Source organism: Gorilla gorilla, chromosome Y, assembly GCF_029281585.2.
Source record: "Gorilla gorilla gorilla isolate KB3781 chromosome Y, NHGRI_mGorGor1-v2.1_pri, whole genome shotgun sequence".
Taxonomy (NCBI): domain Eukaryota; kingdom Metazoa; phylum Chordata; class Mammalia; order Primates; family Hominidae; genus Gorilla; species Gorilla gorilla.
The window spans coordinates 10,321,714-10,336,128 of NC_073248.2; the positions used below are offsets into that span (position 1 = coordinate 10,321,714).

The 14,415-nt window shown below is 42.6% G+C and overlaps 1 protein-coding gene across 7 annotated transcripts in view; it reads left to right on the plus strand.

Annotated features, from left to right (window-relative positions):
• The window catches only part of LOC129530427 (cAMP-dependent protein kinase catalytic subunit PRKX-like), a 107,681-nt gene that overhangs the window by 44,940 nt on the left and 48,326 nt on the right, over nucleotides 1–14,415 (plus strand). For all 7 annotated transcript variants that reach the window (XM_055377249.2, XM_063703371.1, XM_055377248.2 and 4 more), the window contains one exon: nucleotides 5,104–5,367. In XM_055377249.2, the coding sequence (XP_055233224.1) occupies nucleotides 5,104–5,367 (264 nt within the window). The remainder of the gene's footprint in view (nucleotides 1–5,103; nucleotides 5,368–14,415) is intronic.

The window sequence follows — 14,415 nt, forward strand, 5'->3', positions numbered from 1 at the left end:
GGAGGGAATGCATCTTTTTCTTGCATATTTCAGCCATTCTCTTCAGCCACATTAGTAGTTGTACACAGTGGTCTTGTTATTGCCTTGACCATTTTTGTGGCCTGAAGAAATTTAGAAAGTCACGAGCTGACACAGAAGTTTATTGTAAAAGTTCACTAGTATGATAGTATTTGGATCTTGGAAAATATTTCCCCACCAGAACAGTGAAATTGTGGTTGTCTTCTAAGCTCATCCACAGAAGTACAGTTTGATTGTCATGCATTTGAGATACCATGTGCTTAATCACGAAGTATTGCTGAGAGGAACACTCTTGCCCAACCGATAATGGTGCAAAGCAGAAAAATAGGGCCATTTAGCTAGAAGAAAATGACTTGAGATGTCAACTATAAGATGAAAGGAGTGTGGGTATGTGGTAGGTCTTTATAAGTCCAACAGATTGCTCTAGAAAACAATCACTACATACCAAAATTTAGCCAGTCTTAGTGGCATGTGCCTGTAATCACAGCTACTCAGGAGGCTGAGGCAGGACAATCACTTGAACCCAGGAGGCGGAGGTTGCAGTGAGCCAAGATCATGCCATTGCACTCCAAGCCTGGGTGACAGAGCAAGACTGTGTCTCAAAACAAACAAACAAAGCAAAGCAACAGAACCACTTCAACAAATACTTCTCCCTCCTCATATACTCTCCCTGGATCCCTTTATGCCTCAAGACCACAGATTTTGAACTTGCTGAGCTGTAGTGAGTGGAGAGGTGGGACACAGGTGCACAGCCTTCAGTAACTGAAGGAAAAAAAACAAAAGAAATGTCTAATCCTGAGCTTCCTGAGCTCCCTTCAGCCACTCAGCTGCTGAGGGGCAGGAATCTAGCAGCAAGGTGGAGAGCGGAAGGCATTCCTGCAACCTGTATGTGTGCGTCATCAGTCCCCGAACTCCAGCATCCTTGCAGAATCTGCAAATTTAAAAGTGCATTAGGTAAGACTCTTTTATATAAGAGGACTGTATTTTGCTAATACATATAAACATTGTGTTTAGTCAAATAAATGTTTATTTAAAATTGACAGTAGCATGTTGTTTTATTTATTTATTATTTTCTTTTAGAGATAGGATCTGGCTCTGTCACCCAGGTTGAAGTGCAGTGATGTTGTGATCATAGCTCCTTGCAAGCCTCCAATTCCTGGGCTCAAGTGATCCTCCCACCTCAGCCTCCTGAATTGCTGGGATGCCACCATGCCTGGCTGATTCTTTTATTGTAGAGATGGGGTCTTGCTGTGCTGCTCATGCTGCTTTCGAACACCTGGCCTCAAGTGATCCTCCTGCCTTGGCTTCCCGAAGTGCTGGGATGACAGGCATTGAGCCACTGTGCCCAGCCTATGATTTTTCCTAGCATTAATCTCTGTGTCATTGTAAGCTGTCTCCTGGGTCTTTGCCTTCATTCTACACTGTTTTGGTGGAATGGCCTGTGCTGGCAGACAAGCCCATCTGGTTGACCTTGAGCATCCTTCCCTGTCCTCAGGAAAGGTTTCCTGCGCATTATTTTGTTTTCTTTGTACACCGACTGGCTGCAACTCATTGGAATGAGCTTGCAAGGGAGCATCCATGATAGTGTCATGATCAGATGAAACATAACAGTATGTGTACTGGTCATGGTTAAGGTTGTCCTTTATGCTTCCGATTCTTCTCGGTGCCGTCTGCTGGTGGCCCTCTCGTGCTAATGGAAACATGGGCATGCTGGTGTCTTCTAGGTCCTCTCCAAAAACAAAGCCCAGGTTAGGCACAGTGTTTCACGTCTGTAATCCCAGCATTTTGGGAGGACGAGGTGGGAGGATCACTTCAGCCCTGGAGTTCAAGACCAGCGTGGGCAACACAGTGAGATCCTGTCTGTACAAATAATAATAATAATGATAATATAATAATAATAATAATAATAATAATAATAAAATAAGCCAGGTGTGGTGGCATGCACCTGTAGTCCTAGTTGGGAGGCTGAGGTAGGAGAATTGCTTGAGCCCAGGAGGTTGAGGCTGCACGAGCCATGATTGTATCATTGCACTTCAGCCTAGTGGATAGAGTAAGAACCTGTTCCCAAACAAACACCCCAAACAAACAAAATCCCAAAACCCTTAGTTCCACATCTTGCGTCATTTCCCCCCACCTCTTCTTTAGGAGCAAACCTTTCATTATCCATGCATATCTCTCCAAACTGTATTTATATTTGTGCTGAGATGTTGAATGCACAAGACGCACCTCAGTATCTTCTGTTCCCTAATTTCATCTCTACCCCTCCCTCTTCCTTGATCTCTCATTGCTGTGTTTTCTTCCACTGATCAACACCTTTGTAAGGAGAAGGCACCTTGGGTAAGCTACCACAAGCAAGTATTTAGGAATACCTCATTTGGGGCTTTTTAAAAAGGCTTTTTCCCAGCAGGTTTGGGATGCAGTCTGCTAGTTTATTGTTGATTCCCAGGCTTTTAATGATAGTTTCAGGTTACTGAATTGGGTGTGATCTCTGAAGATCTATGTGTTGTTCGTTAGTAGGTTAAGGCTGCCATAACAAAGTAGCATAGATTGGGTGGATTAAACAACATTGATTTATTTTTTTACCATTCTTGAAGCTAGAATTTTGAGAAGAATATGTTAGCAGGGCTGGTGCCTCTTGAGGCACCTTGGCTTGTAGATGTCATCTTCTCCCTGTGTCCTTACATGGTTGTCCTTCTGTGTGTGTCTGTGTCCTTATCCTCTCCTTTTAGAAGGACTCCAGTCCTGTTGGGCTGGGGTGCATTCTACAACCACATTTTATCTTAATCAGCTCTTTACATGCCCTGTCTCCAAATACAGTCATATTCTGAGGTCTTGAGAGTCTGGACTTCTACATATTGATATTGGGAGGATGCAGTTCAGTCCATAGCACACTGTTAGCTGGTGTATTACAAGATGTTGATATTTACTCTCCATTTATTCCATGACAATGAGACCTTTACCCATTTCCCAGGATACACATATCTTAACATCTGCTGTTGTCTAAATGCATCCCTCAAATTCATATGTTGAGACAGTAACCCCCAAAGCTATGGAATTAAAAGATGGAGCATTGGGGGAAGCAATTAAATTGTGAGGGTGAAGCCGTTGAACAGGACCAGTGCCCTTGGTGAAGGGGCCTGAGGGAGCCTGTTTCTCCTTGGTCTGTGGGAGGACAGTGTGAGAAGGGCCCTGCCCTCAGGAATGGGCCCTTACCATGTAGTTCATTAGTGGGCGCCCTGGACTTCCAGCCTCTGGAACTGAGAATAGTACATTTTTCTTGTTTGTAAGACCCCCTAGTATATGGTATTTTTGTGACAGCAGCCAGAATGGACTAAGACAACATCTATGTAACATCTATGGAACTTGTACTTTAATATCCATCTACATGCTTATCCCAATATCTGATTATACACCTCTTAACATCTACACACGTCTTAGCATCTTACCTATACTGATGAATTACACCTGTCTATATGTAGACCACAGCACCTGTCTATACCCAGAGTCACATCTACACACACACATATCCTAACATCTGTCTGTATGCACACCTTAGCGTCTGTCTATCACATATATTAGCATCTAAGGACCTTGAGAACTTGTCTGGAGGTTCTAGCAGGGGAATGCAGCTATTCGTACACCCTTGACTGAAGACCAGTACTCCTCTATTGGGGATGGTCATCCTCTTTGACCAAACACACAGCTTCGGGAGGGATGCATATGGAGCAGTGAGGGAGGAAGGGGACAACCGCCTAGCCACTCAGATCAGCCGAATCAACCCTGGTGATCAATGGTGGGCAGATGTTGCAGCCAGATTGCCCTCACATCCATATATTAGCATCAGTCTACACCCATATCCTAGTATGTGTCTACATTCACAGAGCAACACCAGTCTACATCCATCTACACCCATATTCTAACATCTCTTTATACCTCTATGTTAATATCTATCTATATTCATATTCTAACATCGGTCTTTATGTGTATATTAACGTCTGTCTACACCCATATCCTAGCATCCATATTATAACATTGGTCTCTACCTATGTGTTAACATCTCTCTTCACCCGTATTCTAACATTTATATCTATCCATATTGTAATGCCTGTCTACATCTATATCCTAACATGTATCTCTACCTATATATTAACATCTGTCTACACCTATATTCTAACATTTATCTATATCTGTATTCTAATATTTGTCTACATCCATATATAACGTCTGTCTACAGCCATGTCCTAACATCTACAGCCATATATTAACATCTGTCTAAACCCATATCCTAACATCCATCTACACCCATATAGTAATATAGTAGCATCCATCTACACCCATATCGTAACATCTCTTTGTACCTACATATTAACCCCTTCTGCACCTGTATCGTAACATTTATCTATATCTGTGTTGTAGTATCTGTCTACACCCATATATTAATATCTGTCTACACCTATATCCTAACACCTATCTATAACTACATATTAACATCCATATATATCTGTATACTAACATATATCTATATCCACATTCTATACCATGTTATAACACTGTGTACACCCATATATTAGCCCCCATCTGCACCCATATACTAACCTCTGTCTCTCAGCAGATTGTAACATTTATATGTACATGCATTCTAACACCTATCTATACCCATATATTAATATCTGTTTTTACCCATGTGCATGATCATACCTATGTGCTCCATGTCCCAATATCTGTACCTAGCTATTAACTGTGTGTCTGTCCACACATTTTGTCATCTAGCTGAGTCTCTACCCCAACATCTAGCATACGGCATATCCCTTTCCCTCCTGTGGTGGGGTCCTGAGCGTGTGCTGATGCCTAGCTGATGGTGTACCCCCTGTTCTGCCTTGGCGGGGCCCTGTGTCTGTGCTGACACCTAGCTGACAGCATACCCCCTGCCCTGCCCTGGCAGGGCCCTGAGTGTGTACTGACACCTAGGTCATGGCATATCCCCTCCCCTACTGTGGCGGGGCTGTGAGCATGTGCTGACACCTAGCTGATGGCGTACCCCCTGCCCTGCCCTGGCGGGGCCCTGAGCGTATGCTGTCCCTGCAGGTTCTGGACGTGGCATGACGAGCGCTTCCTCTACATGCTCATGGAGTACGTGCCGGGCGGCAAGCTCTTCAGCTACCTGCGCAACCGGGGGCGCTTCTCCAGCACCACGGGGCTCTTCTACTCTGCAGAGATCATCTGTGCCATCGAGTACCTGCACTCCAAAGAGATCATCTACAGGGATTTGAAGCCGGAGAATATCCTGCTGGATAGGGATGGCCACATCAAGCTCACGGACTTTGGGTTTGCCAAGAAGCTGGTAGACAGGTAAGAGGAACGTGAACTCCGATGGAATCTACACTGCTTGGCAATGAGAAAGGTGGTGGTAGTTGTGGCAGGTCAGGCAGGGAAAGATTGGGAACCAGAGTTTAACTCTCATGTGTGGGAGACACTTGCAACCAGGGATGAGAGAGCCAGGTTAACCTACAGCTCGTTTTAGGTGGGCTGCGATTGCTGGCAACTTCAATGGAAGTGGAGGGTATTATCGTTAAGTGAAGTAACTCAGAAATGGAAAACCAAATAGGATGTGTTGTCACTTATAGGTGGGAGGTAAGCTATGGGTGTGCAGGGCATACAGAGGAGTGTAACAGACACTGGAGACTCAGAAGTGGGGAGGGTGGGAGGAGCCAGTTACAGAGGTAATTTACTGATTACAGAGTCAGGAGGCAGTTGTATCTGTGTGTTTTTTTTTTTTTTGTTTTTTTTTTTTTAAACAGACAGTCTGGGAACCCTCAGTGTTAAAATTATTCTTACATTTCCCCTGACAAAAATGATGACAACTATCTATACTCTCCTACTCCCAAGTTTCCATTAATTACTGTTTTACTGCCTCAAAATGATACCTTGAGGGATGAGGTGTGGAGTTTTGGTGAAGTGTTGAAATTGGCAGGAAAAACCTGTTACTGCCAAATTTGGTGACAGTGACTTCATTTTAATGTGTCAGAATAATGACATGAAGAGTGAATTTGAGTAAGGTATGTAAACTACCGTGAAAGACCGAAGACAGATGTAGTGAGAAATGAGATGTGACCAAAAGCAAGACAGGTTGGGCGCGATGATTCCAGCATTTTGGGAGGCCAAGGCAGGAGGATCGCTTGATCCCAGGAGTTCAAGACCAGCTTGGGTAACATAGCAAGACTCCCTCTCTACAGAAAATGAGCCAGATACAACTATAGTCCTAGCTATTTGGGAGGCTGAGGTGGCAGGATAATTTGAGCCTCGCAGGTTGAGGCTGTGGTGAGCTGTGATTGCACCATTGCACTCCAGCCTGGGTGACAGAGTGAGGCTCCATCTCAAAAAAAAAAAAAAAGCAAGATGTGTTCCTGTCAAGATTTTGACACCATCCTCATTAATTAAAGAGATTGATAAAAGCAAAAAAAAAATAAAAGAGAAATGTTATTTTTATTATATATAATTTTACAGTATTTTCCTGCTATATTATGAAATAAAAAGCTTTTTATACTTTTCTATGACAACTACGAGGGGAAAAAAATGGACTTTGTGTATATTGTAAGCTTACCAGTCAGAAATTGCCACATTGTAGCCGTGTGTTTGTGTGTGTGTGTGTGTGTGTGTGTGTGTGTGTGTGTGTGTGACTATACCTTATTTTTGTTTTCTTGGAATCAGTTTTTTATTTTGAAACTGAGTCTCGCTGTGTTGCCTAGGCTGAAGTTCAGTGCAGTCAGCTCACTGCAACTTCCCCCTCTGGCGTTTAGGTGATTCTCCTGCCTCAGTCTCCTGAGTATCTGGGATTACAGGCGCCCGCAACCGCGCCGGGCTAATTTTTGTATTTTTAGTAGCGATGTGGTTTCTCCATGTTGGCCAAGCTGCTCTTGAAGTCGTGACCTCAGGTTATCTGCCCACCTTGGTCCCCCAAAGTGCTAGGATTACAGGCGTGTAAACATGCTGCAGGCATCCTCAGTATTAAGTCTGTTTTGCAGTTACCCAACACAATTTTTCAGGGTACCTCCTCTTTATATCTGAACAAGTTGTTTGTAATTCTGAACATTTACATCCTTCCAAAGATGCTGTGGTTGGAAAATTGATCTCAACTCTGAACTGTGCTATTTATTATACTATACTGCAGTGAAATACTATATACTTAGTTTCTTTTTTTTTTTTTTTTTCAAGACGGTCTCATCCTGTCACCCAGGCTGAAGTGCCGTGGCACAATCTTGTCTCACTACAGCCTCAAACTCCTGGGCTCAAGTGATCCTCCCTCCTCAGCCTCCGAAGTAGCTGGGACTACAGGCATGTGCCACCATACCAGGCTAATTTTTTTATTTTTAATTTTAGAGATGTGATCTCATTTTATTGCTCAGGCTGGTCTTGAACTCTTGGCCTCAAGAGATCGTCCCATCTCAGCTTCCCAAGGCACTGGAATTAGAAGCATGTGCCACTGTGCCTGGCCAATTCTATTTTTGAATTTAACATTTTTAGCACCAGACAGTTGTTAAATCATTAAGTATCATTTTATTGTTTGTTTATTTATTTAGATGGAGTCTCACTCTGTCGCCCAGGCTGGAGTGCAGTGGTGCGATTTCAGCTCACTGCAACCTCTGCCTCCCAGGTTCAAGTGATTCTCCTGCCTCTCAGCCTCCTGAGTTGCTGGGATGATAGGCGCGTGCCACCATGCCCAGCTAATTTTTATGTATTTTTAGTAGAGATGGGGTTTCACCATGTTGGTGAGGCTGTTCTCAAATTCCTGACCTTGTGATCTGCCTGCCTCGGCCTGGGATTATAGACATGAGCTGCCGCACCTGGCCAAGAATCATTTTATAAAATCTAATCTTACATAGTTTATGAGGTAAAGGGCCTTTTGGCTTAATTCGCCTCAGTGGTCAAGAATGCTATGCCAAACTGGGACAATTGTTTAATTGTATAGTGTTCAGCATACGGGAGGTGTTGTCCTTGCAAAGCCACTGTGGTGCCTTGTGTGTCTGTTTTGGTGCTGGGCTCTCTAGAGAGTGTATTGTCTATATAATGAACATGCACTGTTTAATATGTAAGAGAAAAGAACTGTTAATATTTTAAATCCCACCCAGTTAAGCCAAGAACAATACTGTTTACACAAAGGGCTTCACTTAGCCTTAAAGGTTTGTTTTGAGGGCAAGTCTAGATGTTTTTATTATTATTATTTTTTAAATTTTCCTCTTTTTTGAGACACAATCTTGCTGTGTCGCCAGGCTGGAGTGCAGTTTTGTGATCTCGGCTCACTGCAACCTCTGCCTCCTGGGTTCACATCATTCTCCTGCCTCACCCACCCGAGTAGCTGGGACTACAGGCGTGAGCCACCACGCCTGGCTAATTTTTGTATTTTTAGTAGAGACGGGGTTTCACCATGTTGGCCAGGCTGGTCTCGAACTCATCTGAGGTGACCCGCTGGCATTACCTTCCAAAGTGCTGTGATTACAGACTTGAGCCACCACTGTGCCTGGCCTATTTTGGCCTATTTTTTCTTTTTTCTTTTTTTTTTGGAGAAGGAGTCTCACTGTCTTGCCCAGGCTGGAGTGCAGTCGCATGATCTCAGCTCACTGCAAGCTCTGCCTGCCAGGTTCACACCATTCTCCTGCCTCAGCCTCCTGAGTAGCTGGGACTACAGGTGCCCGCCACCATGCCTGGCTAATTTTTTGTATTTTTTTTTTTTTTTTTTTTTTTTTTTTTAGTAGAGGTGAGGTTTCATCGTGTTAGCCAGGATAGTCTCAATCTCCTGACCTCGTGATCTGCCCACCTCAGCCTCCCAAAATGCTGACATTACAACCATGAGCCATTGCCTATTTTTTAATTTTCTAATAACTGGAAACAGGTTCTCACTATGCTGTTTCCCAGTCTGGTCTTGAACTTTTGGGCTCAAGGAATCCCCCCCGACTCCTCAGCTTCTGTAAGTGCTGAGATTACAGGCTTGAGTCACTGGGCCCAGCCTAGACTTTTAGTCCAAAGAAGATAATAGGGGGAGGGATATGTCTGTAGGTGAATGAGTGGATCTTTCCCTTCTCTATCCTGGCATTTTCTCTCCTTCATCTCATCGATTAAAATTCTGGTCTGTGTATTTGTTTTGTTTTTGAGTTATTTTGTGTTGGTTGATTTGTTTCTGTTTCTTTTTTGTCAGTACACCTATTGAAACACAAACTCTCTTTTCTCTGTCCTGTGTGCCCACCATATTGCCTGGTAGGATGACGTGTTAGAGATGCACACACAGACCTGGGGAGAGATTGATCTGTGTTCTTTCTAACACCGCCACAGCATTGATAATAACATGCAGTCACAAACACTCCATTTACAAAGACAAAGAGGGGTGTTTTCTGCCTCCAGACAGTTTTAGTAATGTATGCTCCTAAAATTTTTCTGTATCTAGGGCAACACTGTCCAGTAGAAGTCCAACGCAAATCCCATCTGTTATTTTAAATTTTCTAGTGTAGTCATGTGTTAAAATATAAAACAAACAGGTGGAGAAAATTTTCATAATGTAGTTTATTTCAGTAATTCAGTACATCCACAATATTTTCATTTCAACATATAATTCATACAAAAATTGAGATATTTTACATGAATTTTTCCTGCTCAGTTTTTGAAATCCCATGTGTATTTTACACACACAGTTCATTTATATCAGAGTGCCGATTCTCATCAGAAATAATAATGGATCTGATCGGGCATGGTGGCTCACACCTGTAATCCCAGCACTTTGGGATGCTGAGGTGGGAGGATCTCTTGAGCCTAGGAGTTCAAAATCAGCCTGGACAACATAGTGAGACACCCCGTCTAAAGAGAGAGAGAGAATGGGTCCTCCCTCCCCTCCCTTTCGAGAAAAGCCTGACAAATTTATTTGATCATAGTTTTACATGATGCATCATGTAAAACCAGAATGAAAACCCAAAGATACCAAAATTAAAAAAAAAATTGTCTATTTTTATGCTTAGGTTCTATGAAGCAGGGACAGCCATGTAGAAATGTGATTGGAAAAAAGGGTATGAGCTGATGGTAATAGACTGTGTGGGGAAATCCAGCCAGGCCTGACTGCTCAGAGTCTTCTTTTTTAAAAAATTTATTTATAAAGAAAATAAGTGTGTTTCTTACAGTTTTGGAGGCTGAGAAGTCCAAGGTCAAAGGGCTGCAGCTGGTGAGGGTCTTGTTGCTATGCTGTAATGTGGCCGAAGGCAGGACATGGGCAGAAAGAGGAAAGGTGTCAGTTCAGGTCTCTCTTCCTCTTCTTATAAAGCCAGCAGTCCCATTCCCGTCATGAAAGTCCCACCTTTTTTTTTTTTCCTTTCTGATTTTATTTTAATTCAATACCTTTTGGGGAACAGTTTTTTTTTTTTTTTTGTTTTCTTTGTTGCATGGAAAAGTTCTTTAGTGGTGATTTCTGAGATTTTGTTGTACTTGCTATCCAAACAGTATACACTGTATCCAATGTGTAGTCCTTTTTTTTTTGAGACAGAGTTTTTCTCTGTTACCCAGGCTGGAATGCAATGGTGCCATCTTGGCTCACTGCAACCTCTGCTTCCCCGGGTTCAAGCAGTTCTCCTGCCTCAGCCTCCTTAGTAGCTGGGAATACAGGCCCACACCACCATGCCCAGCTTATTTTGTATTTTTAGTAGAGATGGGTTTTCACCATGTTGACCAGGCTGGTTTTGTAATCCTGACCTCCAGTAATCCACCCTCCTTGGCCTTCCAAAGTACTGGGATTATAGGCGTGAGCCACCATGCCTGGCCGTAAATTCTTTTTTTGTTATTTTATTTGGAAGTCTAATTCAACAAACCAGAGATAAAATCTTGCATATATTCACTCGTTTATAAGTTTGACAAACCGTGTTACTGTCCAGTTAATTCGTGATGTCTATTTAAGATTAAATGGATGAAGATGGTTTAGTATATAACGTGCACCAATTATTTTACTTAATGAACATGCGAAAATCTTAGAAAATGCTTCATTACCATCTTGATATATTGCTTTCTCTTTTTTTGTTTTTGTTTTTGAGACAGAGTCTTGCTCTGTCACCCAGGCTGGAGTGCAGTAGTGCAATCTTAGCGCACTGCAAGCTCTGCCTCCTGGATTCAAGCAATTCTTCTGCCCCAGACTCCCAAGTAGCTGGGATTACAGACACCCACCACCATGCTTGAATAATTTTTGTATTTTTGGTAGAGACGGGGTTTCACCATGTTGGCCAGGCTGGTCTTGAACTCCTGACCTCAGGTGACCCACCCACCTCTGCCTCCCAAAGTGCTGGGATTACAGGCATGAGCCACTGATAGGTTGCTTTTACAAAGAACTGCATCTTTCTCTGTATGGGTAGTGTAGCTTCTGTAACTTTTTTGTGTGTGGGCTTTTTCTTCTTTTTTTTTTTTTTTTGACCTTCTTTCTAACAAAACATTTCTCTTCTGGCCTGGCCCCAGGGAAGTTGTGTTCATGGGCAGATAGATGGCCCTGCCCCTGGTTCAGGATTCAAACAGTACATGTACTTTTTGAATAAAACTTAAAAGAAATTTACCAGTGTACTGTGGACCACTACAGAATAGATGGAAGTAAACAGGGAGGCTTCATCATGAATGACTTTTTTTATTTTTGAGATGGAGTTTTACTCTGTTGCCCAGACTGGAGTGCAGTGGTGCGATCTTGGCTCACTGCAACCTCTGCCTCCGGGGTTCAAGTGATTCTCCTGCCTCAGCCTCCTGAGCAGCTGGGATTACAGACATGCGCCACCACAGCCAGCTAATTTTTGTGTTTTTAGTAGATTTGGGGTTTCACTATGTTGGTGAGGCTGATCTCAAACTCCTCACCTCATGATCTGCCCCCTCAGCCTCCCAAAGTGGTGGGATTACAAGTGTGAGCCAATGCGCCTAGCCTTTATTTTTTATTATTATTATTATTATTATTATTATTAGAGACAGGGCCTTATTCTGTCACCAAGGCTGAAGTACAGTGGTGGGATCTCAGCTCACTGCACCCCCAGCGTCCTGGGCTTCAGCAGTCCTCCCTTCTCAGCCTTCCAAGTAGCTGAGATTATAGGCATGTACCACCACAGCTGGCTAATTTTTGTATTTTTAGTAAAGACCTGGTTTCATCATGTTGCCCACGCTGGTCTTGAACTCCGGATCTCATGTAATCTGCCCACCTCGACCTTCCAAAGTGTTGGGATTACAGGTGTGAGCCAACGCACCAGGTCTTGAATAACATTTTTCAACGTATCCCAGAAAGGTAACGTTTTCATTTTTCTCTTATAGCATGGGGTGAAAACACATTTAAGCATGTTGTGATTAAGTTTTCTACTCACTACATGAATCTCTGTCTTTGTTTTTTGTTTCTTTATTGAGACAGGGTCTTGCTCTGTCACCCAGGCTAGAGTGCAGTGGTGAGACCATGGCTCACCGCAGCCTGGAACTCCCAGGTTCAAGCAGTTCTCCTGTGTCAGCCTCCCAAGTAGCTGGGGCTACAAGCCTGCACCACCATGCCTGGCTAATTTTTTAATTTTTTATAGAGATGGGGTTTCACTGTGTTGCCAGGGCTGGTCTCTAACTCGTAAGCTGAAGCAATCCTCCCGCCTTGACCTCCCAAAGTTTTGCGATGACAGGTGGGAGGCACAGTGCCCCTCCCCTCCCCTCTCTTCCACCCCTCCCCTCCCCTCCCTGCCCATCTCTTCTACTCCCCTTCCCCCTGTTCCTTTTTTTTTATTTCTTTTCTCTCTTCTCTTTTCCTCTACTCTCCTCCTTCCTCTCTTTTCTTTCTTTATCCTGTTAACTGAATGACTCGTGTAATACTTATTTTAAACCACTGCTCATGGTGACTTGGTATTTGGCTTTCCTAGGTTGTCAATATGTTGAGATGGTTTTCTTTTTCTTTTGTGGCTTGCTTTCGTCAGGCTCTTGTTTTCTAACAGCAGTATTTCTTACATTTGTATTTTAAATATTTTGCGCACACACTTTATTATATATTATGTGGATAGCTCCCCTAAAAGACTTGATGGCAAACTAGAATTATTTCTGGTTTTATGAAATGGTCAAAATAAAATAACTGATGCATTTAATATGATTTTCTAAGTCAAATGCATAACGCAAGCATCCCTTATTTGAAATACTTGAGACCAGAATTGTTTTGGGTTTTGGGTTTTTTCAGATTTTGGAATATTTGAATTACCTTTACCTGTGAGCATCCCTAATTCGAAAATTTGAAATCCAGTGCTCCAGTGAGCATTTCCTTTGAGCTGTGAGCATCATGTCAGTGCTGGAAAAGTATTGACTTTTGGAGCATTTCAGATTTCAGATTTGGATTAAAGATGCTCAACTTGTATACACCTGTCTTTAAACTATAACAGATGATTTCTTTCTCTCCAACAGTTCTTTTTTGTTTGTTTTTGGTGTTTTTTATTTCTCTACAACAATTTTTTGTTTTTTTGTGTGTGTTTTTGTGTTTCTTTTGAGACAGGGTTTCACTGTATTGAACAGGATAGTCTTGAACTCCTGGCCTCGAGTGATCCTCCCACCTTGGCTTCCCAAAGTGCCAGGATGGTATCCGTGAGCCACTGCATTGGGTGCAACAGCTCTTTCCTAGTTCTTCTGCTGTAGCATTTTAAGTCCAGATGTTACATTGATTACTGTCCTCTGGGTTTTTATTTCTAGCATCTAGGGGTAATATTGAACCTAATCTTTTGAAATTTCTACTTAATCCTTTCAAACACACACAGGAGTAGAGAGTAGTTCATATTGAAACCTTGTGGTCCCATCACCCAACTTCGATTGTTATCAAAGCTTTGCCACTTTGTTGGTTTTTTTCTCTTTGCCCGTTTGTTTCTTGAGTTATTTTAAAGCAGATGCCCTCCATCCTATCTCTAATAGATAACTCTCTTTAAAAAAGAAATTCAATGCATCATCACATCTGACCAAACTAATTTTTTTAGGAAAAAAATCCAGCCTGGGCAACATAGCAAGACCTCATCTCTGCAAAACATCAGAAACAAAAAAATTAGCCTTCCATAGGTTAAGTCCACCCTGCTGTATGTCTGTTAATAAAGTTTTATTGGAACACAGGCACATCTTGGGGGATATTTCTAACAGAGACCATGTGATCCACAAAGCCTAAAGTATTTGCCATCTGGCTCCTTAGAGAGAATATTTGCCCACTCCTGAGCCAGTCCATTTGCTTTGTGAATGGTTAAAATTGACCAGGAACTTTTTGCAGTGGAGTATTATTTGACCATGAAAAGGAATATAGTTCTGACACATTCTACTCCACATTGGTAAACCTTCAAAACATGATGTGGGATGAAATAAGCCAGACAAAAAAGGGGCCCTAGATTCTTCTAAGTCATAGGGACAGAAGGT